Source organism: Calidris pugnax, unplaced genomic scaffold (assembly GCF_001431845.1).
Source record: "Calidris pugnax isolate Ruff unplaced genomic scaffold, ASM143184v1 scaffold269, whole genome shotgun sequence".
NCBI classification, from domain to species: Eukaryota; Metazoa; Chordata; class Aves; order Charadriiformes; family Scolopacidae; genus Calidris; species Calidris pugnax.
The window spans coordinates 1,492,117-1,518,690 of record NW_015091347.1 but is presented as its reverse complement, the minus strand read 5'-3'; the positions used below and the strand labels follow the sequence as shown (position 1 = coordinate 1,518,690).

The 26,574-nt window shown below is 54.6% G+C and overlaps 4 protein-coding genes across 11 annotated transcripts in view; 2 read left to right on the top strand and 2 right to left on the bottom strand.

The window, feature by feature from the left end:
• The window catches only part of FAM118B (family with sequence similarity 118 member B), an 11,442-nt gene extending 11,349 nt beyond the window's left edge, over positions 1 to 93 (bottom strand). Inside the window, exon 1 of the transcript XR_001414037.1 lies at positions 27 to 93. The gene's annotated coding sequence lies outside the window, so the exon portion shown is untranslated. The remainder of the gene's footprint in view (positions 1 to 26) is intronic.
• Positions 94 to 643: 550 nt separating this feature from the next.
• LOC106899277 (cryptochrome-2-like) lies at positions 644 to 3,701 on the bottom strand. 2 transcript variants are annotated; one of them, XM_014961025.1, is made up of 9 exons: positions 3,371 to 3,701; positions 3,081 to 3,275; positions 2,883 to 3,001; positions 2,609 to 2,763; positions 2,376 to 2,516; positions 2,081 to 2,248; positions 1,852 to 1,992; positions 1,627 to 1,778; positions 644 to 1,555 (listed from the first exon to the last, which is right to left on the bottom strand). In XM_014961025.1, exons 1-9 carry the CDS (start codon positions 3,574 to 3,576, stop codon positions 1,219 to 1,221), a joined length of 1,614 nt encoding a protein of 537 aa, XP_014816511.1. In that variant the 5' UTR covers positions 3,577 to 3,701; the 3' UTR covers positions 644 to 1,218. The 2 variants fall into 2 exon arrangements, with proteins under 2 accessions (XP_014816511.1, XP_014816512.1); XM_014961026.1 differs by having other exon boundaries at positions 1,286 to 1,533.
• TIRAP (toll-interleukin 1 receptor (TIR) domain containing adaptor protein) lies at positions 1,855 to 7,841 on the top strand. 7 transcript variants are annotated; one of them, XM_014961033.1, is made up of 6 exons: positions 1,855 to 1,891; positions 4,107 to 4,194; positions 4,578 to 4,685; positions 5,592 to 5,646; positions 5,891 to 6,490; positions 6,645 to 7,841. In XM_014961033.1, the coding sequence occupies exons 4-6, from the start codon at positions 5,640 to 5,642 to the stop codon at positions 6,686 to 6,688; spliced, it is 651 nt and encodes a 216-aa protein (XP_014816519.1). In that variant the 5' UTR covers positions 1,855 to 1,891; positions 4,107 to 4,194; positions 4,578 to 4,685; positions 5,592 to 5,639; the 3' UTR covers positions 6,689 to 7,841. The 7 variants fall into 7 exon arrangements, with proteins under 7 accessions (XP_014816519.1, XP_014816516.1, XP_014816518.1 ...); XM_014961030.1 differs by having other exon boundaries at positions 1,877 to 1,891; positions 4,567 to 4,685; XM_014961032.1 differs by lacking the exon at positions 1,855 to 1,891 and adding an exon at positions 3,715 to 3,944.
• A 137-nt stretch (positions 7,842 to 7,978) lies between these two features.
• DCPS (decapping enzyme, scavenger) overlaps positions 7,979 to 26,574 on the top strand; it is a 24,209-nt gene continuing 5,613 nt past the window's right edge. The window contains exons 1-4 of the mRNA XM_014961039.1: positions 7,979 to 8,155; positions 10,996 to 11,164; positions 20,906 to 21,051; positions 24,450 to 24,563. Of these exons, the coding sequence (XP_014816525.1) occupies positions 7,988 to 8,155; positions 10,996 to 11,164; positions 20,906 to 21,051; positions 24,450 to 24,563 (597 nt within the window). The 5' untranslated portion in view covers positions 7,979 to 7,987. The remainder of the gene's footprint in view (positions 8,156 to 10,995; positions 11,165 to 20,905; positions 21,052 to 24,449; positions 24,564 to 26,574) is intronic.

The following is a 26,574-nucleotide window of genomic DNA, read 5'->3' as shown; positions in this document are numbered from 1 at the left end:
CCCCTCCGCCACCGCCCCGCACTCACCTGGCTCCCGCGCGCCCGACCCACGGGAAGGGATTGGCCCGCCCTCCCTTCCGCCCCACCCTCTCATTGGCTTGCAGGGGAAGGGGCGGGACTACCTCAGGTCCGCGCCGGGGAGGGAGGGGGAAGGAGAAGGAGAGGCGCTTGCGCGAGAGTTCAGCTCTGTTCTCGCGATGCCTGGTGGGATATAAAAGGTAGCGGGCGGAGGCGGGGCTCGCTAGTAGCTGTCTGTGGGCGAAGGGTGGCGGTGTTGGCTTGCAGGGGAAGGGGCGGGACTACCTCAGGTCCGCGCCGGGGAGGGAGGGGGAAGGAGAAGGAGAGGCGCTTGCGCGAGAGTTCAGCTCTGTTCTCGCGATGCCTGGTGGGGTATAAAAGGTGGCGGGCGGAGGCGGGGCTCGCTAGTAGCTGTCTGTGGGCGAAGGGTGGTGGTGGGGTATTCTGTATCTGAGGGTAGTGTTCTAAGCGTGGTTGTGGCCTGTGTACCCTTTAGAGGCCTGCCTTCCTCGAGTTGCCTCTCGCCTTGGGCTTATGTCCCTGCAGCGGTGTGTCTGGCCCCGGGAAGTAGCAGGAGCAGCGCTTGGCCTTGTCAGGCCGCTGCAGTTCTGTGTGAGGGAGTTGGGGTGTACTCCAGAGGAGGAGCAGTTCTCTGGCTTTCAGGATAGCTGTGTGTCACTTTCTGTTGGCGCCATAAATAAACAGTATTGATGGTGGGTGTATTTAAAGGCGAAACTAGCCTTATTTTCTCACCTGAGCGCCTTCCCATGGGCTGGCTTTGACACAGCCTCGCGCTCGACCCCTTTCCTAACGCTCTTTGCAGGCTTCTCTGTGACAGCTAGGCCGCTGACAATGTAGCCAGGGGATTTCAACTTGGTGCTGGTGGGTCAAGGCACGTTGTGAATCAAACTGGGCTTTCTTAATTACTCTGATCCCTTTAATAATGATTATATTCTAGCTAAGGCTGGGGTGGAGCTTTGTCCAGTGGGGTGTTGCTCCTCGAGGACTTGGGGTGGTGTTTGTCTTTGGGGCACGTCCCGGTTTGGGGAGTTGGTTTTTGGGGTGGCAGCAGCAGCAAAGTCATCAGCCCCAGGGTGGGAGAGGAAGGGATTAATGAAGGGAGGCAGTTTGAGTGAAATAGGTCAAAAAGGGACAAATGGTGCCAGACCAGTGACTGGCAGCTGCCTGGGTCCCTGTGAGGTCAGCGTTGCTCAGCCTTGGGCTTTTTCCTTTGCGATTCGGCTACCGAAGGGCTGGCCGGTGGCTCCCGCTTGTTGGCTGGAGGAGAGGAGGGCAGCCGGGGTGACAGCAGAACGGTGGGGGGAGCTTGGTGCTTCTTGGGGGATCCATTACCTTTCCGGGCACGGGCTGCCTTCATGCGCCCCATGTTCCTCTCCCTCACTGCTTGGTGCTCCACGATGGGCTGGGGGTAGTTGGTGCCCACCAGGCAGCCCGCCCGCTCCTGCACGGCCCGGGGTGCCTTCCAGGGCTCGTAGATATACTCGGTGGGGAAATCCTTGAGGATGGGAAGGTATTTCCTACGGCGAGGGGTCAAAGTCACCGGGGAGACTGCCCCCTCGTTTCACATGGCTTTGGGATTCGTGCTTACCGAATGTATGCTCCATCCTGGTCTGTCTTCTTTCCAAAGGTGACAGGCGAGTAGACATGGAAATATCGGTGGAAGAAGGCACTGCCCGACAGCCACAGCCAGTTGCCAGCGTTGAGGGACCAGTCTGCATCTAGCAGGAGCTCCTCAAAGACCTGTGGGACACCCCAGTGGCATGGGAACTAGGTCCCCCAAGACCCCAGTGGGTGTTGGGGGAGGTATCCTCACCTTCAGCCCTTCTTCCCAGGAGACCCAGAGATCCCCACGGGTGAGGAAGCAGGCAACGGCGTGCCGAGCAAGGTGGTGGATCCAGCCCTCGGAACGCAGCTGGGTCATGATGGCATCAATGAAGGGGTAGCCCGTCCGGCCCTGGCGTGGGACGTTGGGGTTAGATGGAGCAGGGGGACATATTTAGGGGGACGTCAGAGGACTCAGGGCTTATCCCTGAGGGAAGTACCTCCCTCCAGGCTTGGAGATGCTGGGGGTTGTCATCCCAGTCGACCTGCAGGCAGACGGGGTTGCCGAGCATCTGGTCGAAATTGGGGATGGTGGCGCCGGCAGTGTAGAAAAACTCCCTCCAGAGGAGCTGCCCGTGCAGAGAGACGGGGGGCTGGGAGTGCTCCCGCTGCCGGCAAAGCCAGGATCAGTGCCTCCAGCTGGGCTGGCCCCTGTCTTCTCCAGCCCCCCTTACCCCTTCTGCAGGTTCCCCCCTGCTCACCCTCTTCCCCTCCACCCTAGAAATTCCACCTCACCCCTTGGTAGATCTCATCCAGCCGCCACCAGAACGTGCGGACCGAGAGGCAGCCAAATCTGAGGTAGGGGCTGAGGACGGTGGTGCTGGGGCTCAGCGAGTTGGGCTCCGTCTCAGGCTTCTTGAAGCTGCACACCCAGGCCTGGATGGGGGACACACACACCGGGATCATGTTTTGGGATGGGGAGAGGCAAAGCGGCCCCGGAATTAGGGTGATGGGTGCCCAGCACTGACTGTCCTCTCCATGTGTGTGTCGAGCCGGGTGAGCGCTGCTGTCTCCCCACCAGGGTAGAGGTGAGGCCCCACCTTGGTGGGGTCCTGTCCCAGCTCCTCCAAGGTGGGGACCCCGTAGTCGGCGTTGTGGCTGACCTGGCACGGGACGCGGCAGCCTAGGGCACAGTGTACAGTGGGGGTGTGACGGCCATTGCTCCTCTTCAGGGTGAACAGTGAGGGAGGTGCTGTCCCAGCTTTGTGCTCTACCCACCCCCAAGGTCCACCCCTTCCTCACCCTGGAGATGTTCCCGTGTGAGTGCCGGGGCCGGCTTCTCCGGGGGTCCCAGGGATGCCAGGAGGCTCTGCAGCCTCTTGTAGGTCATGGGGGCTTTGCCATCGTTCAAGGCGAGGATTCTGGGGTGGGAGATGGAGGGATGTGTTTGGCACCGGTGCTGGCTCACCCCTACCCCAAGGGATGGCGCTGAGCACCCACCTCTCGGTGTCGTAGAGGGTGTGGGACACCTTCTGGATCACCTCTACGCCGTGCTGGGCCGCCAGCTCGGCCACGGCAGCGTCACGCCGGTGGGCCAGGGGTTCGGTGTCTACCTCGAAGGTCAACCTTGTCGTCCCCCAGGCATGGAAGAGACGGGGAAACACCTCCTCCGGGCAGCCCCGTACCACGAACAGCCTAATGGGGAGTTGGGTGGGCACGAACCCCCTCGAGACCCCACCAGACCCCCTCAAGATCCCACCAAACCCCCTCGAGACCCCGTCAGGACTCACCTGGAGCCCATTTCCTGCAGGCTCCTGTCCAAGTCCTGCAGGGCATCGAGGAGGAAGCGCCAGGCGTTGGCACCTGCCCGGCTGCCGGAGGGGTCGAGGATGAAGAGGGGATGAAGGCGACGGCAATCGGTGACCGCCGCCAGCAGCGCCGGGTTGTCGTGCAGCCGGAGACCTTTCCGAAACCAGTGGATGGAGCTGTGCTGCATGGCACTGGTGGGATGCCACCTGGGAAAAGAGAGACAGGGGAGGGTTTTTTGTTTTTTTTACTTGTTTGGTAAATATACCTCAGAAGCGGGAGCGGTGGAGATGGACCCGTCGGTGTCTGGTTATACAACTGGGAAGGGAAACAGGTCCAGGCTTGCCAGGGAGGGCTGGGCAGGGTGACGCCTGGCCGGTGGCGGATGTGGGAGGGAGGCCCCGGGGAGGGCTGGTTTCGCAGCCGACTTCCCCTGCCTGCACTTCCGCACGCCCCGGAGGAGCCCGGACCTGCCGGGAGTCGGGGTCTCAGGGAGAGGGGGGGGACAGGCTGCAGAGGGACGGGGCAAACTCCTCTGTGCCATTCCCAGGGAAGCTGGTGGGTGTCCCCCATTCCTCCCTTCCATCCCGGGGCCGCTCTGTCGGAAACCTCTCTCAGATGGGGAGGCTGTAAGGATGGATCCAGCCTCTCCATTCGCCGCGGATCTCGTTAGGCTCCAGAGTGAACGTGCTGCCAGCCAAACTCTCCTTTCTCACCAAGGTGATCCTGGGAAGATCTTCCCTCTTGCTGAACCCAGGGGCTGATGCCTCCTCCTTCCCTGCTCTGCTGCCCGATTCCTGCATCCAAGGTAGGCATTCCCCAAATTTTCCCCCTGCCGTTCCCTGTTGCTGCTTGTCATTCAAGCCACCCTTGAGCTTTTTGCTATTACTAAGCAGTGGCTTGCATGGGGAGTGTGGTTTCCGCGGGTGTGCCGGGGTCTTTCCTGTATTTGTCACGGTCCTGTGCCATTTTTGGGGTGGGGGAAAGGTTTCAGTGTGACTTGGGGGTGTTTTATTTTGGGAGGGGCTGATGCAAGAAGTGGAAAACGGCAGCTGCGGTTGCTCCTGGGGATGCATGGGGAGGGTCCGGGCACCCCCAAACCACGCTGGGAGCCAAGGTGTGGGTTGGCAAGGGGTGCTGGGGATGCCGGGATCTGGGAATCCAGCCAATCCATCTTTAGTTTGCCAGCAGGTGGTTGATCTCCGGTGATCCCTGCTTCCCCCGTCTGCAGGATCCTTTCCCCGCCGCCAGGAATGACGGGCTCTGCTGGCCGTTGGCTGCTGGCCCTGCTCGCTGCAGGTGGGTGTCCTTGGTGGGGGGTGAGAGGGGAACAGAATCACCTGGGGTTGGAAGGGACCTCTGGGGATCATCTCCTCCAACCCTCTGCCAGAGCAGGTCCACCCAGAGCAGGTCCTATAGGAACGTGTCCAGGTGGGGTTTGAATGTCTCCAGAGAAGGAGACTCCACCACCTCCCTGGGCAGCCTCTTCCAGGGCTCTGCCACCCTCACAGGAAAGAAGTTCCTCCTCATGTTTAGGTGGAACTTCTTATGTTCAAGTTTGTGCCCGTTTCCTCTTGTCCTGTCCCTGGGCACCACTGAAAAAAGACTGGCCCCATCCTCCTGACACCCACCCTTGAAGTATTTATAGGTGTTGATCAGATCCCCCCTCAGCCTTCTCTTCTCCAGACTAAAAGACCCAAGTCCCTCAGCCTCTCCTCGTAAGGGAGATGCTCCAGGCCCCTCATCATCTCTGTAGCCCTCTGCTGTCCCCTTTCCAGCAGTTCCCTGTCCTTCTTGAACTGGGGAGCCCAGAACTGGACCCAGTGCTCCAGATGGGGCCTCCCCAGGGCAGAGCAGAGGGGCAGGATGACCTCCCTCCACCTGCTGGTCACACTCTTCTTCATGTCCCCCAGGATGCCATTGGCCTTCTTGGCCACCAGGGCACCGTTGCTGGTTCATGGGCATCCTGTTGTCCTCCAGGACTTGGGTCTTTCTCCTCAGAGCTGCTCTCCAGCAAGTCAGCCCCCAACCTGTCCTGGATGTGGAAAACTCTGCCAGGGGTGATTTTTGGGGCAAACACCCCCGAGCTGGCTGTCCCTAGAAGAAACCGCACTGAGCTCCTGGGCTGGGATCTGCTGTGAGGAGGTTCCTGCTCTCATAATTTCTTTTTTTTTGTCTGTTTTTATCCCTTTTTCCTGCTGGCAGGAGAGGATTCGCACTGGCGGTCGGTGGCTGAGCAGCGCGCTACCCGCTATGGCCGGTGAGTCTGGGCTCCCTTGGTGCCAGGGGTGGGATAAACCCTCCAGCTCTGTCCCCTCCCCACCGAAACACGGGAGGGCCCATGGACAGCCAAGGTTTTAGGGGCTGGGGTGGTTTTTTGGGGACCAGGGTGAGATCCCACCCGGCTCTTTCCATCTGGGGGCGTCCCGCTGAGTGGGTGATGCTGCTCAAGCCCCTTAGGAAGCCCAAACCTCACCCCAAACGTGGTCTTTCCACCTCCGCAGGCTGGTTTAGGCGGCTCCTGCACAAGTCCAAGCCCAGCTCGGTGGAGAGCAGCCTCAGCACCAGCCGCTCTGCTTCATCCTCACCTTCCTCGTCCTCTGTGGAGAGCTCTGGTTCCTCTCCCAGCACGAGCCTGGCCAGGTCTGTCTGTCCGTCACCCGTCTCGGTGTTGGACATCAGCGCCTCGGGCAGCGCCCGGTGGACCAAGAGCTACGACGTCTGCATCTGCCACAGCGAGGTGGACCTGGAACTGGTGGAGGAGCTGGTGTCCTACCTGGAGGGGCAACCAGAAAGCTTCCGTTGCTTCCTCCAGCTGCGGGACGCGACGCCGGGGAGCGCGGTGATGACGGAACTATGCGATGCCGTGCAAAACAGCCACTGCTGGGTGATGCTCATCACCCCTGGCTTCCTCCAGGACCCGTGGTGCAAGTACCAGATGCACCAGGCCTTGGCTGAAGCTCCGATGGCCAATGGGCGGACCATCCCGGTGGTGAAGGATGTCGATCGGAAGGATTATCCCAGGGAGCTGCGCAACCTCTACTACATCTACATGGCGCTGAAGGAGAAGAGCTTCAAGCAGATAAGAGATACCGTCTTTCGCTGTGAGTACACCGGGGGGACGGTGGTGGGACGTCACTCTGGTGGGGTGGACACCATGGGAAGGGACTGCATTTCGTAAATTTATCAAAGTAGTTGATTTTTTTATTTTTTTTTTTAGATTAATTGGTTGCTAATGATGCTCATCTGCCTCCACAGATCTCCAGGAGCTGTGCCGGAGCTCCACCAGTGGAAGTGAGTAGTGCCAGGAGCAGGCGGAGGTTCCCCTGCAGCATTTTGCTGCTGCCACCACAGGATCCGGAGACAACCATGTCCCAGGGGGCCAAAACTGAGCTGCGTGGACCAGCCCTGGTAGCTGAAGACGGGGAGGCCCCTGCATCTGTGGAGCCTGCCATGTTCCAGTGATGCCACCACCGTCCTGGTGGCCAATTCCCCACCTTGGTGATGCCACCACCCTCCTTGTGGCCAAACCCCACCTTGGTGACATCACCGCCATCCCGGTGGCCAACCCCCACTTTGGTGACGCCACCATCCTGGTGGCCAAAGCCCCCCCACCTTGGGTATGCCACCACCCTCCCAGTGGCCAAACACCTCCTTGGGGATGTCACCACCATCCCGGTGGCCAACCCCTGCTTTGGTGATGCCACTATCCCGGTGGCCACCCCCCCCCTTGGTGATGCCACCAAACCTTCTCTTGGGGATGCCACCACCATCCTGGTGGCCAACCCCCCCCCTTGGGGATACCACCACCCTCGAGGTGGCCAAACCCCCCCTTGGGGATGTCACCACCATCCCGGTGGCCACCCCCCCGCTTGGTGATGCCACCAAAACTCCCCTTGGTGATGCCACCACCCTTGTGGTGGCCAAAGCCCCCCTTTGGGGATGCCACTGCCATGGTGGTGGCCAAACCCCCCCTTGGAGATGCCACCACCCTCCCAGTGGCCAAACCCCCCCTTGGTGATGTCACCACCATCCCGGTGGACAACCCCCACTTTGGTGATGCCACCATCCCGGTGGCCAACCACTCCCTTGGTGATGGCCACCAAACCCCACCTTGGTGATGCCACCACCATCGTGGTGGCAAACCCCCCCCCTCAGTGATGCTGCCACCATCCCAGTGGCCAACCCCTCCCCTTGGAGATGCCACTACCCTCCTGGTGGCCAAACCCCGCCTTGGAGATGCCACTACCTTCTCGGTGGCCAAACCCCCCCTTGATGCCACCATTCTCCTGGTGGCCAACCCCCCCTCAGTGGGGGACAGAGGGACATCCTCCAGCAGGTTCCCACTGCTCTTCACGCAAACACTAAGCCTCGCCCTCCTCGCGCGGGTTTGTTGGGACTATGAAAATGTAAAAGTGGTAAATTTTGGGGGGTAATATATTTTATTTTTTTTAATCCACCTGGCTTGTGGTTGTCTGTGGTGCGAGTGACCCCGCCGAGCCGCCAGGGGGCGCTCTTCTCCGTTCCCGCCTTCCCGCCCCGCGTTCGGCGGCGCCACGCATGCGCAGTGCGCGCGCGCGGGGAAAGGGGGGGTGGGCGCCATGGCGGAGAGCCCGCGGCCCAAGAGGAAGCGTGAGGAGGAGGAGGCGGAGGCCGGGGCCCAGCCCCACGACGGGGCCGCCGTCCCCGCCTTCCCGTTAGCGGAGCTGCGCCTGCGGCGTGTGCTGCGGGAGTCGGCGCGGGAGAAGGCCGTGTTCCTGCACGGGGAGGTACCGGGAGGGGCGATGAGGGGCGGGGGGAGGATCCAGGCCCGCTCGGGCCCGCCATCTTTAGTCCTGTCAGCGTCTGGGTCGGGGGAGGCCACGCCCCCTGACAGCAGCCGTTCCCCTGGCAACAGGCCACGCCCCTGACAGCGGACCGTACCCCTGACAACAGGCCACGCCCCCTAACAACAGGCCACGCCCCCGTATGAGAGGCCACGCCCCTCTCGATGGACCAAGGGGCAGGTCCCCGCTCACCCCTCCCTCTCCCCCGTCCCCATCCCACCTTTAATCGGCCCCATATACCCTTTTTCTGCCCCGATTTGGCCCGGGCGGGGCGGGACACACACACACACACACACACACACACACACACACACGAGGTGGCTTCTCACAGCCCGGCTCACTGGAACCCTTCCTTCCAGCTGCAGGTTCATTTTTCCTCATTCCTCCCGCTGTTGCTGTGGGAGCTGGGAGGGGGTTTGTCGCGTTGGAAACTTTATTTCAAGCCTGTGGTGTTTTTGGTTTTTTTTTCTTATTTGTGGCTTTTGGCCCAGCGAGCAGGTTTTTCGTGCTGGGTGGGTAAAGCGGCATTGAATTGCAAGGAAGATGAGGACTCTAGGGCTGTACGTAGGGTAGGCATGTCCATCAGGTGCCATAAAAGGGAAATTTGTAATAACTCTATAAGTTTCATAGCTGGAGAGCCTGGCCATGGCACGGGAGCAGTGCAGCTGCCTTGGCTCCTCTCTCCTGGAGATGGACATCTGAGTTGGTGACGAGGACGGTTCGTGCTGGCTATCATGTCCAAACACATTAAAGATCAAGAAGTTATTGGTATTAGTCAACATGGATTTACCAAGGGTAAATCATGCTTGACCAATCTGATAGCCTTCTGTGATGTTGTAACTGGTTGGCTAGATGAAGGGAGAGCAGCAGATGTCATCTACCTTGACTTCAGCAAGGCTTTTGACACTGTCTCCCATAACATCCTCATTAGAAAATTAAGGAAGTGTGGGCTAGATGAGGGGGCAGTGAGGTGGATTGAGTCCTTGTTGTGTGACAGGACTCAGAGGGTCGTAATTAGTGGAGCGGGGTCAAGTTGGAGGCCTGCGACCAGTGGTGTCCCCCAGGGGTCAATACTTGGTCCAGTGCTGTTCAACATATTCATCAGTGACCTGGACGAGGGGACAGAGTGTATCCTCAGCAAGTTTGCTGATGATACCAAACTGGGAGGGGTGGCTGACACCCCTGAGGGCTGTGTCACCATCCAGGGTGACCTGAACAGGCTGGAGAGCTGGGCAGGAAGAACCTCATGAGGTTCAACAAGGACAAATGTAGGGTCCTTCACCTGGGGAAAAAGAACCCCAGGCACCAATACAGGTTAGGGATGGATCTTCTGGGAAGCACTACTGAGGAAAAGGATCTGGGAGTCTTGGTAGATAGCACACTTTCCATGCGCCAGCCATGTGCTCTTGTTGCCAAGAGGCCGATGGAATCCTGGGCTGTGTAGGGCAGAGTGTGGCCAGCAGGTCAAGGGAAGTCATTCTCCCGCTCTGCTCTGCACTGGGGAGGCCACAACTGGAATCCTGCATCCAGTTCTGGGCTCCCCAGTTCAAGAGGGACAGGGAACTACTGGAAAGAGTCCAGCGAAGGGCAACAAAGATGATGGAGGGATTGGAGCACCTCCCTTATGAAGAAAGACTAAGAGAGCTGGGACTCTTTAGCCTGGACAAGTGAAGGCTGAGGGGAGACCTTATCAATGCTGACAAGTATCTAAAGGGTGAGTTGAAGGATGTTGGAGCCAGACTCTTTTCAGTGGTTTCCAGCAATAGGACAAGGGGCAACGGGCTCAAGCTGGAACATGGGAAGTTCCATTCAAATATGAGAAAAAACTTCTTTAGGGTGAGGGTGATGGAGCCCTGGGACAGGCTGCCCAGGGAGGTCGTGGAGTCCCCTTCTCTGGAGATCTTCAAGCCCCGCCTGGATGCTCCTGAGTGATGTGCTCTGGGCATTCCTGCTTTAGCAGGGGAGTTGGACCAGATGATCTCTAGAGGTCCCTTCCAACTCTAAAAATTCAGTGATTCTGTGATTCTGTGAAAGTTCAAGCTGCTGCTTCAGTCTCAGGGCGGTGGGGTTGACGAACCGGGCACAGACCTGCCTGCTCTGCCTCGTGACTGTGGCTGGGTTGGGAGCCCTGGGTGACCCCCTTTGCTGTCCCCAAGCGATGTTGAGGGAGGCCTTGCCTGGGTCCTGTACGAATGGGAGCACTTTGGGGGTGTGTTCCTCACCCTGCGTGTCCCAGAACTGACACTCTCAGGGTCTGGGTGGTGGTTCCTCGGAGCAGGACAGCAGCCTGCCCTGTCCCAGAACAGCCTAGGTCCTAGGTTCCTAGCATGCCCTAGAGGAACAGCCTCTCTGACTGGGATGTGAACCCCTACGCCTGTCTCTGCCCTCTTCCTGACCCTCCAACCACCTGGTCGGTGACCCTGTGGTCAATTGCCAGTATCTGAGATGAAATCAGTGATGTGGGTCAGCAGGAATGCAGCTGGGAAGGGCGCTGGGAGCACCCAGGGAGGTGGAGATGGGCTTGAGGCATTGTCCACATCCCGTGTTCTCCCAAAAAACCACCTGTGTTCCCTGATGGGGAGAGGATTCCTGCCATGCTTCAGGGCAAAAGTGCTTTTATTTTTGGACGGGGCCTGGACCAGGAAATGGTTTGCGCGTGAGAATTGAGGGGCTGCAAGGTGTTCCCTGGGTGGAGATGTTCAGGTCCTGGCCTCAAAGAGGCCAACGCTGGCTGGAGAGTGTTTGCTGTGTTTTGTTGACAGCTTTACCTGTTCTTATTCCAGGTGACCAGCTCCTCTGGAGAGGGGGCAACCGCCGTAGTCATCCTGGAGAAGACTCCCTTCCAGGAGGAGAAGATCTTGGACCTGCTGAAGAAGCACACCAAGCTGGAGCTGCAGATGCGCAATGACATCTACAGCACGTACCACCTCTATCCACCCCCGGAGCTGAGTGGTGAGGGCTCTTGGCCTGGCGTGGGGTTGTCCTGGGAGGGTGACTCGCTGCGTGGCTCGGCTGCGGACTGGCCATCGTGGCTGGGATGCCGGTTGGGGTGCTCCTGCCGTCTCCAGAGGGTAGGACAGGCAGTGAGACAGGCAAGTGACATGGCTGGACCCAACCGTATCACCCCATCTATGGTTTGGGTGACAGCAGCAGACCTGGCCCAGGTGGGGAGATCAGTGGATCGTTGCTGCTCTGAAGGCAACATCTCACTCCAGAGGCTTTGGATGCTGCCTCCTTTCTCCCCCTCTTCCCTGCACTGTTGGACACCTACCTCGGCTGATGAGTGGCTGCTCATTAAATGGCCATTGCTTGATTACTTGCAATCATAGAATCATAGAATCGTTCAGGTTGGAAGAGACCCTTGGGATCATCGAGTCCAACCATCTCCCCTACTCTACAAAGTCCTTCTCTACACCATGTCCCTCAGCACTGCATCTAAACGGCCCTTAAACACAGCCAGGGATGGGGACTCCACCACCTCCCTGGGCAGCCTGTTCCAATGCCCTATCACTCTTTCGGTGAAAAATTCTTTCCTAATGTTCAGTCTAACCCTACCCTGTTGGAGCTTGAAGCCATTCCCTCTTGTTCTGTCACTAATTACCTGTGAGAAGAGACCAGCACCAACCTCTCTACAGTGTCCTTTCATGTAGTTGTAGAGAGTGATGAGGTCTCCCCTAAGCCTCCTCTTCCTTGATTTAAAGGTGAAGGAGAGGGCTTGGGCACATGAAAGCTTTCCTTGGGTATTTTTTCAGTTCATCTGGTAAGACACTGTCTCTCCCCATAAAGTTTCTGTTGAAAACAATCTCTGCAAAGCACACGTTAGCTTCTCACTCCTGGGTGTCATTTGCTTTATTTTTGTTGCCCAGCGTTGCGTGGGTGAGGACAGACAGCTATCGTGTTTGCAGGGCAGATTTCAATCCTGTAACCTCAAATGCCCCGGGTGGGGAAGGACCCGGTGTCTCTGCCTTTCAGGCCTCTCCCTGCTGATTTGGTGCACGTGTGTGTGTTACGAAACCTGATTAATAACAGAGTAGGAGGAGGTGAGATGAGGCTCTCACCCTGCGAGACGGATTCTTGTCAGGGTGGAGGGGTGTCCTGGGGTTGTGGTGCTCTGCAGCTGCCGCTGGGAAGTGGGGCTGCCCTTTTGGCAGGCCCAGCACTTCAATTTGATGCTGGTATGCGTTTAAATTCTGGATGTGCAGAAATTAATTACATATTGATGCTCCCATAAACACAATGATACACAAACAGGTTTAACAGAGTCAAAATTAAGCCTTAAGTAAGAAGTCATCGTGGTCCTGAATTAAATTTTTGGGATGTTTGATGTGCTTTCCCAAAAATGCTCCTATTTTAACGCCCTTTCCATGGTGTAGGAGGAGGCACAGTCTCGCTTTGGGAGCTTGAGGTGTCAAAACTCCTACTGAGGGCTTGAAATCAGAGGTTTCAGCTCTACAAAGCCACCTTCCAGTGGTAGGAAAACACGGCGACACGGTGGTGGTGGCGGTGGGAAGATGTCAGAGCTCTGCTTCCTCCGCTGGACCGGCTCCTGCTTGGGAGGCGGCGACTCCCAGGGATTCCCACGAGGTGGCATTGCAAGACTAGAATCCCCTGGGCTCCCAGCTCCAGAAGGACAGGGAACTGCTGGAGAGGGGACAGCAGAGATGACAAGGGGCCTGGAGCATCTCTCTTACGAGGAGAGGCTGAGGGACTTGGGGCTTTTTAGTCTGGAGAAGAGAAGGCTGAGGAGGGATCTGATCAACACCTATAAATACTTCAAGGGTGGGTGTCAGGAGGATGGGGCTGGTCTTTTTTCAGTGGTGCCCAGGGACAGGACAAGAGGAAACGGGCACAAACTTGACCATAAGAAGTTCCATCTAAACATGAGGAGAACCCCTTTTCCTGTGAGGGTGGCAGAGCCCTGGCAGAGGCTGCCCAGGGAGGTGGGGGAGGCTCCTTCTCTGGAGACATTCAAACCCCCCCTGGACATGTTCCTGTGGGACCTGCTCTGGGTGGACCTGCTGTGGCAGGAGATTGGACTGGATGATCTCCAGAGGTCCCTTCCAACCCCATATCAGTCTGTGTTACTCTGATAGCAAAATTTTGGGTTTAATTTTAGATTTATGCCAGGTGTGAAACTCCTCACTGGGTTGAAAAGGCTGTTCAAGGGTCGCTGGTCTCCATCAGTGCCACGCTGGGTCCTGCTTGTTCTGAGAGACTGGAGCAAAACCAGGTGAATCTGGGTCTTCTCACATCCTGTGCCTTTTGTTAAACTAAATCCTTGGGTTTTTTCTGTCCAGTGTGTCCTCTGTGCCATGACTCTGGCACAGCATGGCCATGCCGTTTGTCTCACGCATGGCTGGACCAAACCTGCTGTGATTTCATGGGTGTCTGTGCTGTTCCTCTTGCAGGTTTGGAGAAAAAAAAAACCCTCTGGCTTCCTTCTGCTTAAGTTTATCTTTTGAATTACTTTAAAAATGGCTTTTAAAAGGCAGGTTTTGTGGAAATGTTATGCATCTCTCCTTCCCAGCTTTCTCCTTGGCATCGCTGTGCCTGCTCTGGATGTTGGACAGGAGACCTGGAGGGGCTGTGCACCCCTGTGCTGCCCTCCAGGCTCCCTGGCCCCGAGCTGTGAGTGAGGAGGCTTCTTCTTTTAAAGCAATTCAGAGCCAAATAGCTGCTTTTTGTGGGCATATTGCATGAGCTGCTGGCAGGCAGCTGGGCTGGCATCAGAGGAAGCGGTTGTATCCATCAGGAGGGGAAGGAAATTGCCCTTTGGAGCTGAGTCATGGAGGGAGTCAACGTGAGGAATGCAGCTCATAAACCCAAAATGAAGGAGGAGGAATTTCCTATGAGGCTGTGGACAATGTCAGGGCTTGTGAGAAATCCCTGGGCATCGAGTGATCATGCGGAGACCCTGCGAGCCCTTGCACAGGGTCTGTCTCGGGGTTAGAGATACACAGGGTTTCATCTCCTGCCACTTGCAGGTTTCCACCTGGGCAACGTGGTGCAGTAGAAGTATTTTGCAGGAAAGGTCAAACTTTGGTATTGAGCAGGTCCTTCGACAAGCCCTGGGTCGCAGTGTCACGCCGAAAATGAATTCACCCCAGGGTGTTCACAGCATCTCAGGTGGCCGAGCTCCTCACACTCAAGCTCCTCACGCTCAGCTCCTCCCTTTCTAAAGGTAAAGTAAGTCTCCAGATGGAGGAAATGGAGAGACTTGGACAGGCTGGAGGGCTGGGCAAGGGAGAACCTCATGAGGTTCAACAGGGAAAAGTGTAGGGTCCTGCACCTGGGGAAGAAAAATGTCAGGCACCAGTACAGGTTAGGGGTGGACCTCCTGGAGACAGCTTCTGAAGAGAAAGATCTAGGGGTCCCTGTGGACAGCAAAATGCCAATGAGCAAGCAGGGTGCTCTTGTGGCCAGGAAGACCAACGGAATCCTGGGCTGCGTAGGGCAGAGTGTGGCCAGCAGGTCAAGGGAAGTCATTCTCCCCCTCTGCTCTGCACTGGGGAGGCCACAACTGGAATCCTGCGTCCAGTTCTGGGCTCCCCAGTTCAAGAGGGACAGGGAACTACTGGAGAGAGTCCAGCAAAGGGCAACAAAGACGATTCAAGAATTGGAGCATCTCCCTTATGAGGAGAGACTGAGAGAGCTGGGACTCTTTAGTCTGGAGAAGAGAAGGCTGAGGGGAGACCTTATCAATGCTGACAAGTATCTCAAGGGTGGGTTGAAGGAGGAGGGAGCCAGACTCTTTTCAGTGGTTCCCAGTGAGAGGACGAGGGGCAACGGGCACAAGTTGGAACATAAGAGGTTCCACTCAAATAGGAGGAAAAACTCCTTCCCAGTGAGGGTGACGGAGCCCTGGAACGGGTTGTGGAGTCCCCTTCTTTGGAGATTTTCAAGCCCCACCTGGATGCTCCTGAGTAACATGCTCTGACAAGCTCTAGGCAATCCTGCTTCAGCAGGGGAGTTGGACTAGATGATCTCTATGGTCCCTTCCAACTCTAAAAATTCAATGAAATTCAGTGAAATCATGCCCACAGGTGACTGGGGGCTCCTTGAAGGCACCGGGAGCTGCCTCCAGGTCCCTCTGCTTTTTTGCAGTGTGTTTCTTAACGCCACCTTTGTGGACTGGAGTCCCCCGGGCGGCTCTTCCTGCGGCTGGAGTTTGGCAATAGCTTAAAGTGGGTATTTTCTGCAGCCTTTCCCCACCTCCTCGTTCCAGTGAGGTTCCTCTGCGGAGTCGAGCTAACGCAAGCCCTGTGTGATGAAAGCTTGTTTTGTCTTGATGGTAAAAGAGCCTCTGAGGCTGCACCAGACGCTTTGTTCGCACGGTGAAGGCAGAGAAAGGGAGGCCAAAAGAAGTATGTTACCTGAGCAAACGACTCCATTCTGCCCTGGGAAGAGGAATTTTCACTCTGCTGTGGCTTAAGGATGAGATTTTTAGGGTTGGGAGCACACGGAGAGCGCTGGACCTCATCCGTGTCTCCCTTGGCTTGGTGGTTTTCCTGGCCGTTAGAAGAGACATGGCTAAAATGGGAAATACCGTTTGCAAACCAGCTTAATAGAGGTCAGAGTGTCTGAAGGGCGACCCAAAATGCCCCAAACGGAGGAAAAGGAAATTTGTGGGTGAGTTTGCGAGGAGGAGCGGGGTCAGAGAGCGTGCCCTCTGAGGGTATCTGCCCTGGTGAGAGCCAAGGTAGGCGTGCATGGATCTTTTTAAGGCCAGTTGCTGGATGTCACCTGGATTTAAGAGGCAGCTTGTGCCTAGAGGTGCGAGATGCTGGCAGAAGAAATGCTCTCTCTGGGATCTCCCTTGCAGGGAGAGCAAGGGCCACTTTCAGAGCAAGGGGAAAGGTTTTCCTGCTGCCAGCGGCTCGATTGCAAAAGTCAAGACGCTTCAAGCAACACGTTCCCCGCCAGCCTTCAGCTCCTGGTGGTGCTCACACCTGCTGAGCAAGGAGAGCTTGCTGTTTCCAGGAAAAAAAGCAGCCTCCTCTTTTCCTGGCTGCTGAGGGATGTTGTGTTTCACAGCACCAAAGCCACAATGGCTTAAGAGGGCTCTTAGCAGTCCTTTAAGGAGTCTATAGTCACTGGGCATGGCTCGTCCCTGCGCTGCAGGCTGAAGCTTATTAAAAATGTCTAAAAATGTCTAAATGGAGCGGGAGGGGCTCCGGCTCCATCTCTCCAACAGGGAGTGCAGAAATTGTGGGAGAAATGGGAGAGCGTGGAAGGAAAATATTCAGTCATGCAGGAAGTGATACATCCCCCTGCCTTCCCCAGCCCGAAAAGCGTCTGGTTTCAGGCAGAGAGGAGCTGGAGAAACTTGCAGGAGCCGTGTGGGGAAAGGTTGGTTCATCTCCCAACGTTTCCATGCTCGGCTTGCCCGGCGCAGAAAGCTCTTTGCATTTCCACTTCAAGAAAAAAGCTGGAGCCTGAAGCAGTTGGGGGTGCATGGGGTGGCCTGGGGGACAGCAGGAGGCATCCCCCTGCTTCGCTCTGGGTTTTTTTGGGGGGTTGTAACCTCCAGTTTTCTTCTTCGCCGTGACTCTTGCAGCTGGAACCCACTGGGTGCTTGGTCTGTGGGTGAGAACCAGGGGCCAGACGGCCTTGGCAGGAGTCCCCAGCAGCTCACTTGGCTTGCCCTGACGTGTGCTGGCCTCAGAGACTGCGAGCTCTTGCAAGCTTTATCTTTTTTTTTTTAATGCTTTTTTTTTTTTTGGTTGGTTGATTTTTCGGCTTTTATTTCATTTACTAACGAGAGCCCCAGATGTCCGAGGCAAAGCTGTGGTCGGACCTGGTTGGGCGTGGGTTGAAATGAGGTGTTCCGTGGTGACTGCTGCATGGTTGGGATCGGAAAACTAAATAAACTACATTAATACAGGAGGGGAGAGGTTGTGCGTTGCATTTAGGGCTGCATCGAAGGAAGAGAGCTGATGATGGGAGGACAGCACAGAGCTGTGTGCAGCAGGGAAGAATCTTGCGGAGGAAAAGAAAACTTGTGAGAGTGCAAATGGGACTTTCTCTGTCGCTTCCTGGGCTTGGCACCTTCCTGCACCTGATTTCACTGAATTTCACTGAATGTTTAGAGTTGGAAGGGACCATAGAGATCATCTAGTCCAACTCCCCTGCTGAAGCAGGATTGCCTAGAGCTTGTCAGAGCATGTTACTCAGGAGCATCCAGGTGGGGCTTGAAAATCTCCAAAGAAGGGGACTCCACACCCTCCCTGGGCAGCATTTTCCAGGGCTCTGGCACCCTCACTGGGAAGAAGTTTTTCCTCCTATTTGAGTGGAACCTCTTATGTTCCAACTTGTGCCCGTTGCCCCTCGTCCTCTCACTGGGAACCACTGAGAAGAGTCTGGCTCCCTCCTCCTTCAACCCTCCCTTGAGATACTTGTAGGCATTGATAAGGTCTCCCCTCAGCCTTCTCTTCTCCAGACTAAAGAGTCCCAGCTCTCTCAGTCTTTCTTCATAAGGGAGATGCTCCAATCCTTGAATCATCTTTGTTGCCTTTTGCTGGACTCTTTCCAGTAGTTCCCTGTCCCTGATGGTTGAGTTGATCAGGCAGAGGATAAGCCAAAGCTCAGCATCCTACTAGCAAAAGGAAAAAAAAAGGAAAAAAAAAAAGCAAAAAAAAAAGCGCCCCTGCCCAAAGGTAGAAACAGGTTCTTCCTGCCCTGCCTGCTTCTCTTGGCTCCCCAGTGTGTTTAAATCTATTTAAAACAAAACTAGAGTGGTCCATTTGAATGTCTCTGGGTGGGATGGGAGCAGTCAGCACCAGGCATCTCAGCGGGTTGCCCTGGTGTCTCCTGGCTCTTTGCATGGGTTTGAGATGGGATGTGCTGAGCTGGAGGGGGGATTTTGGCAGGGCCTGGTGACGGCACGGTGGGAAAGGGGACGAGGTGTTGCTGGTGAGCCTGGAGCACTCATCCCAACGGGCAGGAGCTCTCTCTGCCTCCTTCCCAGATGTGGCTGTCCTGCGCCGTCAGCGTGGGGTGACATGCGCCATCCTCCCCTCTTGGCAACAGACGCCTGCAGCCCCTCTCCCCATAAGTTCCCCAAATTGAGCTGGGGTTTTGGTTTTGTTGAGTGGTTGGGTTTTTTTTCGCTCTCGTTTTGAGCGGGGAAGGGGAGAAGTGGTTTTGTTTCTGGTCTGATCCAACATCCCTTTTCTCCTGGGCAGGAAAACGAGGGTGCAGCGTTTCTCCTAACGCCCTTCGCAGGGGTGAACCAACTGATCCATCAGTTATTCTCTGCCATCACAGCACCTCTGCCTCCTCCTCATCCGGGTTCCTTCAATTAAACCTCCTTTTTTATAACCTCTGGTTAATTGACGGTCAGTCCTGACTTCCAGAATAAACCACAGGCGCTTCGTGGCGTCCCTGGGCTGGCGCTCGGGACCGCGCCGGCTGCTGTGACTCAGAGGCAGAGAGACAATCCCTGACCCCTCCAGCGAGCTTAAAAACCCACATCATGTGTCCAGTGGTTCTTTACCCCCGTTCCCAGGCCAGGGTAGGTTTCGGCTGCTCCACGGCGTACGTGATGCTTTAATGCACGTGGAGTCTGCCAGGAGAAGGGCAGCTTTTAAAACGGAGCACGGATGCGGCCGGTTGCCAAGGGTGGAAAGATTTTGTGGTGAGCCTGGTCTCGCCGTGGATGTTTCCTGAGCTGGGACTTTGTATCCCCTGCGCAGGCTCCTAATCATAGTCAGGCTCTGAGCATTTATCAAACAGCTTCTCCAGCCATAGTGATTTATGCTAATTAACATTGCTGGGGTGTTTCAGGGTTGATGAGACTCTAGAAGGGAAATAATCGTTAGCGAACCACAGCCTCTCCCCCTCCTCCTCTTCCAAACATCTGCTGCTCAACCGCAGCTGCACATGAAGGGTTGCTCTGATCTAGGCTTTAAGGTACCCAAAGTGGCTCTCTCCACTGTCAGCAGCCAGCCCCCAAAACGGGGAGATACTGGGGAAGTGGGGAATGGGGTCTCTGACCCCCCTCCCAGCCAGCACACGGGTTGTGGTTATCACCCGAGTGATATCACAGGAGGGTTTCTGCTCTAGTCCCTGCGCTTTTTTTAGGGTGTAACATTAAATTGTGGGAGCTTCAGCCTGCGGCTGGGTGTGGTATTTTCTTATCTTTTGCCTTTTTGTTTTCTCCCCAGTGCTTTGCTGGTCTTTTTAAGTGAGGAGCAGAGGAGCTACAGCCTTTTTTTTTTTTTTTTTTTTTTTTCCCTCCCTTTGCTATTACATCATCCCACTAGAAGCGCTAATCGAGTCCTGGAAAACAACCTTGTTTGAACATGTGTATGGTGGGAATCAGACCAGGCTGCCCTTGTGGTTTGCATTTTCATATTTCATGTTACCAGCATTTTCCTGTGGATTTCATTAAGCTGGGTTTGGCATGAAATGAAAAGCCCGAGTCCTCCCGGCTTGTGCAGCGCCAGCCTTGAAAAAGAACAGAAAGCAGAAAACTTAAAAAAACCAAAAACCTAAACCACCCTAAATCCTGGCTTTAAGAACAAATAGATATTTATATTCCTGTCTGGCTAGCATCTATACATATATAGAGCGTGGAGCGTGGCTGATGGGTACCCCGATGAGTGGGTTTTTGGAAGCCCATGGTTTTTGGAAGCGTGGCAGACCTTGGGCACGAGCTGCAGTGTCTCAGGGTCCCGGCCACTTGCTTTGGTCCCGTCTCCTCGAGGTCTGTCCAGGCTCATGGGGTTTTTTTTCTCTCCTTCCTGTGTTTTTATAGCAGCTCTCGTTGGCTGGGAAGGCAGAGTGCCCTTGGAGTTGTGGCAGGCTGTCTTATCGCACATCTCCTCTCGGCCAAAGAGGGATATTTTCCAATTGTTTTAGCGCTGTGGGTAAGGTTTACTGCTGCCAAGGTCAGAGCTGCCAGGGTGACGAGGTGGCACCCTATTTAATGCCACAGAAATTCAGCAGCAAAGTTTTAATCTCCAGGTAAACAACAATCGTTTTCCAAAATTGTTTTCCTTTTTTGTCCCTGATGTCAGCTGCTGCAGGGGAATCACCCAGCCCTCTTCCCTCGGCTCGTCCCGCACCGTGATAACCCCCAAGCCTGCGTTGTTAGCTCCGGATCTGTCCCCGTGACCTTGAACTCTTGGTCTCCTTGAGCTTCCCGATGGCCAGGAGCTCTGGGAAGGAGCTGCTCCTCCAGCTCACAGCTCACGCCACCTCTGGTTTCGTGGCTGCAGAAAGTTGCTGGGTGCTCACTCAAGAACATCCCGTGAGCTCCGGATTTGAGTACGAGGAAGATGTGTCTCTGCCCCCGGGGTTGTGTTTCTGGCCTGGTTGTTGATTGCACATTAAGCTCTTCCTTGGGAGGCCCAGCTCTGCCCTGGTGTTGCTGATGCACCTGGAAGAGCAAGTGTGGGGAAAAAAAACCCCTTCCAGACAGCAAACTCCTCCACCTGAACTGGAAAGACAGGCCCTGGCTGTGTTGTTGGCTTATCCTTCCTCAAGAAAAGCAGCAGTGGCAGCCTGGGAGGTTAAAGCCCTTCTTTGCTTTCCATGTCTGTTCTCCCCCACTCTGCTATTTTAGCGATACCTTTGAAAAACATGTTAGCGTGGCGTTTATTGGAAGGGAAAGCAGATTTATGGGGAATCGAAGGAAGCCGATGTGGGTTTGGTTTGTGATGGTAACTCAGGAAACGTGTTTGTTTCTAGAGATAAAAACCACAGTGGTGTACCCGGCCACGGAGAAACACCTTCAGAAGTACCTCCGCCAAGAAGTGCACCTCATCCGTGAAACCTGGGAGGATTACAAGAGCATAACGCTGCCCTTCATCCAGTCCCAGAGCTTCAGCATCCAGGTATGGGTTACCACTGCTTCCCCTCTGCAGAGGTGGGCATCTTTGGGTTCCTTCTTCCACATCCTGGGCTGGATGTCTCCTCCAGAGCCCAGGTTGGAGGCAGAAGGGTTGGGAATGCTCTGCCCCCGTCTCCCTGTTGGTTGTTCCTTCAAATGCTCTGCCCCCGTCTTCCTGTTGGTTGTTCCTTCAAAGTGTTGCCAGGTCTCATCCAGCAGGGCAGCCTGCTTCTCAAACTGGACCAGCTGTGGGTTATTTCTGCTGCTCCTGGAGTGGTGATGCTGCCTGAAATGCCACCTCCTCATCCATCGTGCTTTCTTGAGGCTCTCTGACCTTTTGGATACACTGCTAAGCAGGCCTCTCCCCTCAGTTCCCCCGTTGTCCCCCATCCTTCTGTCCTCTGGGGCATCCTTCTGCATCTTTGCAGAAAAACATTTGCCTGGGAGATGTACCCAAAGTTGCTTTTCCCAAGGTTTCTGGAGACTTTTCTGTGCCGAGGCGTTCCCCCTCTCCTTTCCAAGGGTGGCTCCCTGGGCGTTGCTGCAGTTCATGGGGCGTTTTAGGACTCCCTTGGGTGTTGTGGAGATGGGAAGGCACAGGCTGCTCTTGGATTCCTGCATCGCAGCTCACTCCTGGGGCTTTGCCTACAGCTCCTCTGCCATTCAGCCCTTCGGTCTGTATTCCACGTGACAAAGCTGTATTTCTAGTGTCCTCCTCACCCCAGGCAGCAGCAATGGACTTTTTCCTTGTTTCCATCCTTTTTGACCATTCCTCTCCCTGTCTGTAAGAAAGGACCAAAGGCACACAAGTCTGTAGGGGCCAGCCTGTGCAGAAGGGGGCACAAACCAAATCCTGGCTGTGCTGAGGCTATCCATGAATAAATGAACCCCCCAAACCAAGCAACTGCAAACCTTGGGTATCCCCCCCCACACACACACACCTTTTTCCTGCTGCTTTAAACAGCAGCAGAAGGGTTAACAGCGTTCACTGCCGCAATGTCTGTTTGCTAATGGCTTGCAATTGAATGTGAACCCTGAGTTCTGCCTCTGGGAGGAGAAGGCACCTCTGGAGCACACACCTTGCTCCTCATCTCGCTGGGGCTGCAACATCAGTAAGGTACAGGTGGCCCTCGTTAGCTGGAGGAAGACAAGAGCGTGTTTCCACCAGCCAGCAACCCGCACAACAGACGTTTTCTCACTGTTTTTGCTTTATGGCTGTTAAGTTTCCTGCTTGAGCGCTCTCTCTCTGCCTCTCTCTCCCTAAATGCTTGTGAGATGGTTTTTGTACATGGAAACATATTCCTGGTGACCATCAGGAGCATCTGCTGAGAAATCACGGGCAGCACAGTCAGTCCTTGACCTCCTTCATTTCATAATGCTGTTTCTTGTCTTTATCTAACTGATTTTAACGAGCGGAAAGGAAAATGTGAAGAGTGACAGAAATATCGGGGGACTACAGAGGCAGCTCTGTTTTCTGCTGGAGGATGCAAGGCATGGATGATTTCAGTATAATAGTTTTATTGTGGTGCCACTCTCTGGACATGTGTTCTCCTCGCTGGGCTTGCTGGAAACAGCAAGAGCCATCAGCTGATAACCTGCCCATCACATGAGGTTTAAAATTCAGCTCATCTGATCGGTGAAGTTATTTAGGGCACTGATAGCTTGGCCCTTGTGAAAAGAGCAGGCGTTAAAAAAAACCACAAAACCCCAAAGAACCTAAAACCAAAGGGCAAACCTTAATTTTCTGCTGAGCTTCCTGTGCTGCTTTTCTTCCGGGGTGACAGAGCACAGCCATCCCGTGCCTTGCTTTCCCAAATCACTTTGAGAATCTAATCTTCTTTAAGACATTGTTGCTAGGAAGAAAAGAGGAGAAATTTAGGCAAAAAAACAGATCAAGGGAAGTGAGGTTGGTTTCTCCCTGAGGATGTATTCAGGTCAGTTCACAATGATCCTAAGTTTTGACTGGATTAATTAAACTCTTGACAGAGCTCCCCAAAAGGGCTCTCTTTTTATCTTGAGCATCTGATGTGCACAGCATCCACTGACCCGGCTCACGCGGTGTGGCTGCAAGGCTGGCTGTGTCCTCCCTACCCACCTGGGGCAGCAACATGCTTCCTACCTAAACTTGATGGGAAAATCACCTTTCAAAAAATGGTTTCAGCTTTAAAGCCCTAACCGTTTTCTGCTGCCTTTTCTTCTGGGGACCTGGCTGGGAGCTCCCTTGGCAGTCCAATACTTAATGAGACTTAAGCTAGAGCAGAAAGTTTGTTTTGGAGGTGCAGGGAAGGATGCTCAAGCGCAGGTTGGGAGCCAGGAAAAGCAAGGATGCTTTTTGCTGGTCTCTCTCTGTTGCTTATCCCTGGTCTTGCAGCCAAAACTCATCTCTGGATGATGCTTTGCTTTGAAGGAGGAGTGCAGGGGGATAAGCAGAGCAGGGAATATGGGCAGTCTGGAGGCTGAAGCTTCAAGTTTAGAGGAAGAAGAGCAGCGAGCCGTGTTCTAATCAGCCAGGAAACCAAGAGGGACAGAAAACACGTTGCCCAGGAAAACACAGGCTTTTCGTATTCGCCCGGTGAGAGCTGGCTGCCAGCAGCTGGAGCTGCTTCCCACCTCAGGCTTGCAAACAATCTGCTCTTCCCTTTCTGAACGGGAAAAATCAGCCGAGTTCCCTTCCCAGAAAGAAGGTTCCTTTCCCTTGTGAAGGTTTCGGTGCAGGCTGGGAGGTAAAAAGGTGGAAACAGCCCTGTGGTGCTGCGAGAGGTGTCTGCTGAGCCCCAGGAGAGCTGGTGTCCACCACTGCCCTCCTGGCCGGGGTCTGGCACGCTCCGAGTCGCTTGTGTTGGTGCTGGTCTGCCCAAATGCTGGTGGGAGCCAGGAGGAGGGATTCTGCTGCCCCTCTGAGTCGGTGGTGCCTCTAGCAGCTCCATCTCCACCTAATTCATAAAGCACCCAGGTCTGGTTTAGCGCTGGACTCCCATCCAGGAGAATGATCTCCAAATCCTCTTAGGGGCAAACACAACCATTCCTCCACTGGGCTAAACCATCTCCGTTCAGTTCCCCAGCTCCAGCTGTGGCCAGTTCTTAATGCTTGAGAGGAAAAGAAAAAATCCCTGAATAATTTAGCGGTGCAGTGCCACACAGCAGGGTCCGGGGTACCTTTGCAGTCAAGTGCTCCTAATAGCCTGGAGTTTGTTGTTGGAATGTTTTATGGGTAATTAACTGCAAATGTTATCAGCCATGAAATTATTTAGTCATCTTAAAATCAAGTCGTTTGGGGTTATTTTTGGTTTATATTCTGCTTGCAGCGAATATGCACTAATCCATGAGCTTGGGCTAAACGTGCCTGAAGTGTTCAGGTGGTTTTTTCTCTGCTGGTTTAGAAATTGCATATTTCTCTTGCAGTGGGTGTACAATATCCTGGAGAAGAAAGCTGAGGCTGATCGAATCGTCCATGAAAACCCAGATCCTTGTGATGGATTTGTTCTAGTTCCAGATCTTAAGTGGAATCAAAACCAGGTTTGTTTGCTCCTCTTGCTTGTCTGAAGGGTAATCCAGAGGAAGCATCCGCTGTTGTGCTACTAATAGCACGCGAATTAAAGTTTTAGTAGGGGAATGGGTCCTTCCTGTTCACATTGTCATTAAGTGATGATATTGCCAGGGCCTTTTGTAACGTGCTAATTGTGGTCACAAGCAAAACACAGGCTGTTCTCGCTGCTGCTGGCTGATTTATTTATTAGCTTCACTTTCTCTTTCCTGTATTAGCCCAAATGTTGTCGTGGGGTGTTTGAACCTAAATCCAGCTGCGGATTTGTTCCTGATGAACTTGTTTGGGGTTTTGGTTGGTTTTTTTGTTTTGTTTTGTTTTTTTTCTTTTCAAGCCTCAACTTTAAGTGCAAAGCAGGCAGATGTGTTGTCCTTCAGTTGCTGCAATTAACTCTCCTCCACACAATATCAAACAGATGGTCCTTAGCTTATGAGCAGCTGCTTAACCCCTCGTGGGAGTGGCCACTCCTTGAAAAGCAGAGGTTTTTAAGCCCAGGCTGTAATCCTCAACTGAGTGGCTCATTATTTCCTTGGGCTCCAGCTCCCTTTCCTACTGTAGTTCTGGGGATGTTCCTGGGAAGGTGAAACTCCACACGTGTACCCCTTGAAGTCAATGGAATAAAAAAAAAAAAAGTCCCCTTCCTGTTTCTGATCCTCAAAATGTTTCTGCAGGTGGCAGGGGGGGAAAGTTACCATGTGATTGAAACTTTAGAAGTGGGAAGTAAAAACTAAAAGAAATGGGAACACAAGCCTGCTGACGGGCAAGGTAATTCTGTATTGGGAGCACCTAGTTGTGGGCTGGTGCTGGAGTCACCAGGGGAGCACTGGTGGTGGGCTCTGGTCACTGGGAATTCCTTGCGCATCAGCCACCCCAAAAACCCCTTCTTGAGCTGCGATGGGGTAACCACGCTCAAATTTCCACTTGGTCACCAGGAGGCATGACCTTCTTCCTGAAGAGACTTTGCAAAGCGGATGATACACAAATTTAAGCCCCTGTGCCTTGTTCAGTGCCCTTTACTTCCAGCGTGGCAATATTTAGGGAGCTTAAAAAGTGCACCCTGCTGCCCCTTCCCTCGCTTCGAGCAAAGCCTCGGTGTAAATCCTCGCTTGCCACAACCAACCTTCCCAACTCGCATCAGGATTGGAGGCAGATGGGCTAAAAATGGTGTTTTAGCTTTCTCTGGAGACCTGGTGTACCCACAACTTGCAGCTGGCACGGGTCAGGGAGCTCTTAAATGGTAGGATTTGCCTTTAGGGGAGGTTTCCTCCTGTTGCTGTCACCTCTTGGTAATGCTGAACAGGATCTTCTTGATATCTTCCCAAGGGCTGGGTGTCCTCCCTGGGGCTGTTGGGGACCTTTGAGTGTCCTGGCTGTTTCTGAAGCAGCGTCCCAGCCAGGGCTGTCGACTTCTGCCTTGGAGCTGCAGAATTTCTCCTTGGCTGTGGGTGATGCTGAGCCAGAGCATCCCAGCGAACGGGCAAGGCTCCCAAATTAAAGGAGGGAAGCAAGACAGAGCACCCAGCAGGACTCTCCCAGCCCCGAGGGAGATGTCCCTTCAACAGTTGGCCTTGCACTCTCTTAGCACCTTGCCTACAAATGCTGCGAGTTCATGGCATCATGGAATTGTCAAGAGTTGGAATTCCTTCAGGCTGAGGGACAGGAGGAAGGTTTCTCCTTTGCCTGGTGAAGTCTCCGCGCTTGCTGCTGCCCTCGACCTTCAGGGCCTGACCTTGACAGGGCTTTGAGTTGGTTTCTTGGTGTTTTGGGGTTTTTTTTAATTGGAATTTTTGTTTGGTGTGGGGTTTGGTTTTTTGTTTTGTTCCCCCCCACCACTTCTTTGGAGTTGGTTTTCAAACCCGCAGGAGCCCTGAGGCGTTGCCTGAAATGATGCCCGGCATGACATCATCCAGGGGCCTTTTTAGCAACAGGCTCATTGTTTCAAACAGCAACATGCAGATGTTGTTCTAAGGAGAAGAGATGTTT

Excerpts from the sequence above, each read along its gene's own strand:
- LOC106899277 (XM_014961025.1), bottom strand. The coding sequence starts at position 3,576 with ATGCAGCACAGCTCCATCCACTGGTTTCGGAAAGGTCTCCGGCTGCAC. Across the intron at positions 3,276-3,370 it reads CTGCAGGAAATGGGCTCCAG|GCTGTTCGTGGTACGGGGCT; the intron begins GTGAGTCCTGAC and ends ACTCCCCATTAG. Across the intron at positions 1,556-1,626 it reads CAGGATGGAGCATACATTCG|GAAATACCTTCCCATCCTCA; the intron begins GTAAGCACGAAT and ends CCCTCGCCGTAG.
- TIRAP (XM_014961033.1), top strand. Across the intron at positions 6,491-6,644 it reads AAGAGATACCGTCTTTCGCT|ATCTCCAGGAGCTGTGCCGG; the intron begins GTGAGTACACCG and ends CTGCCTCCACAG.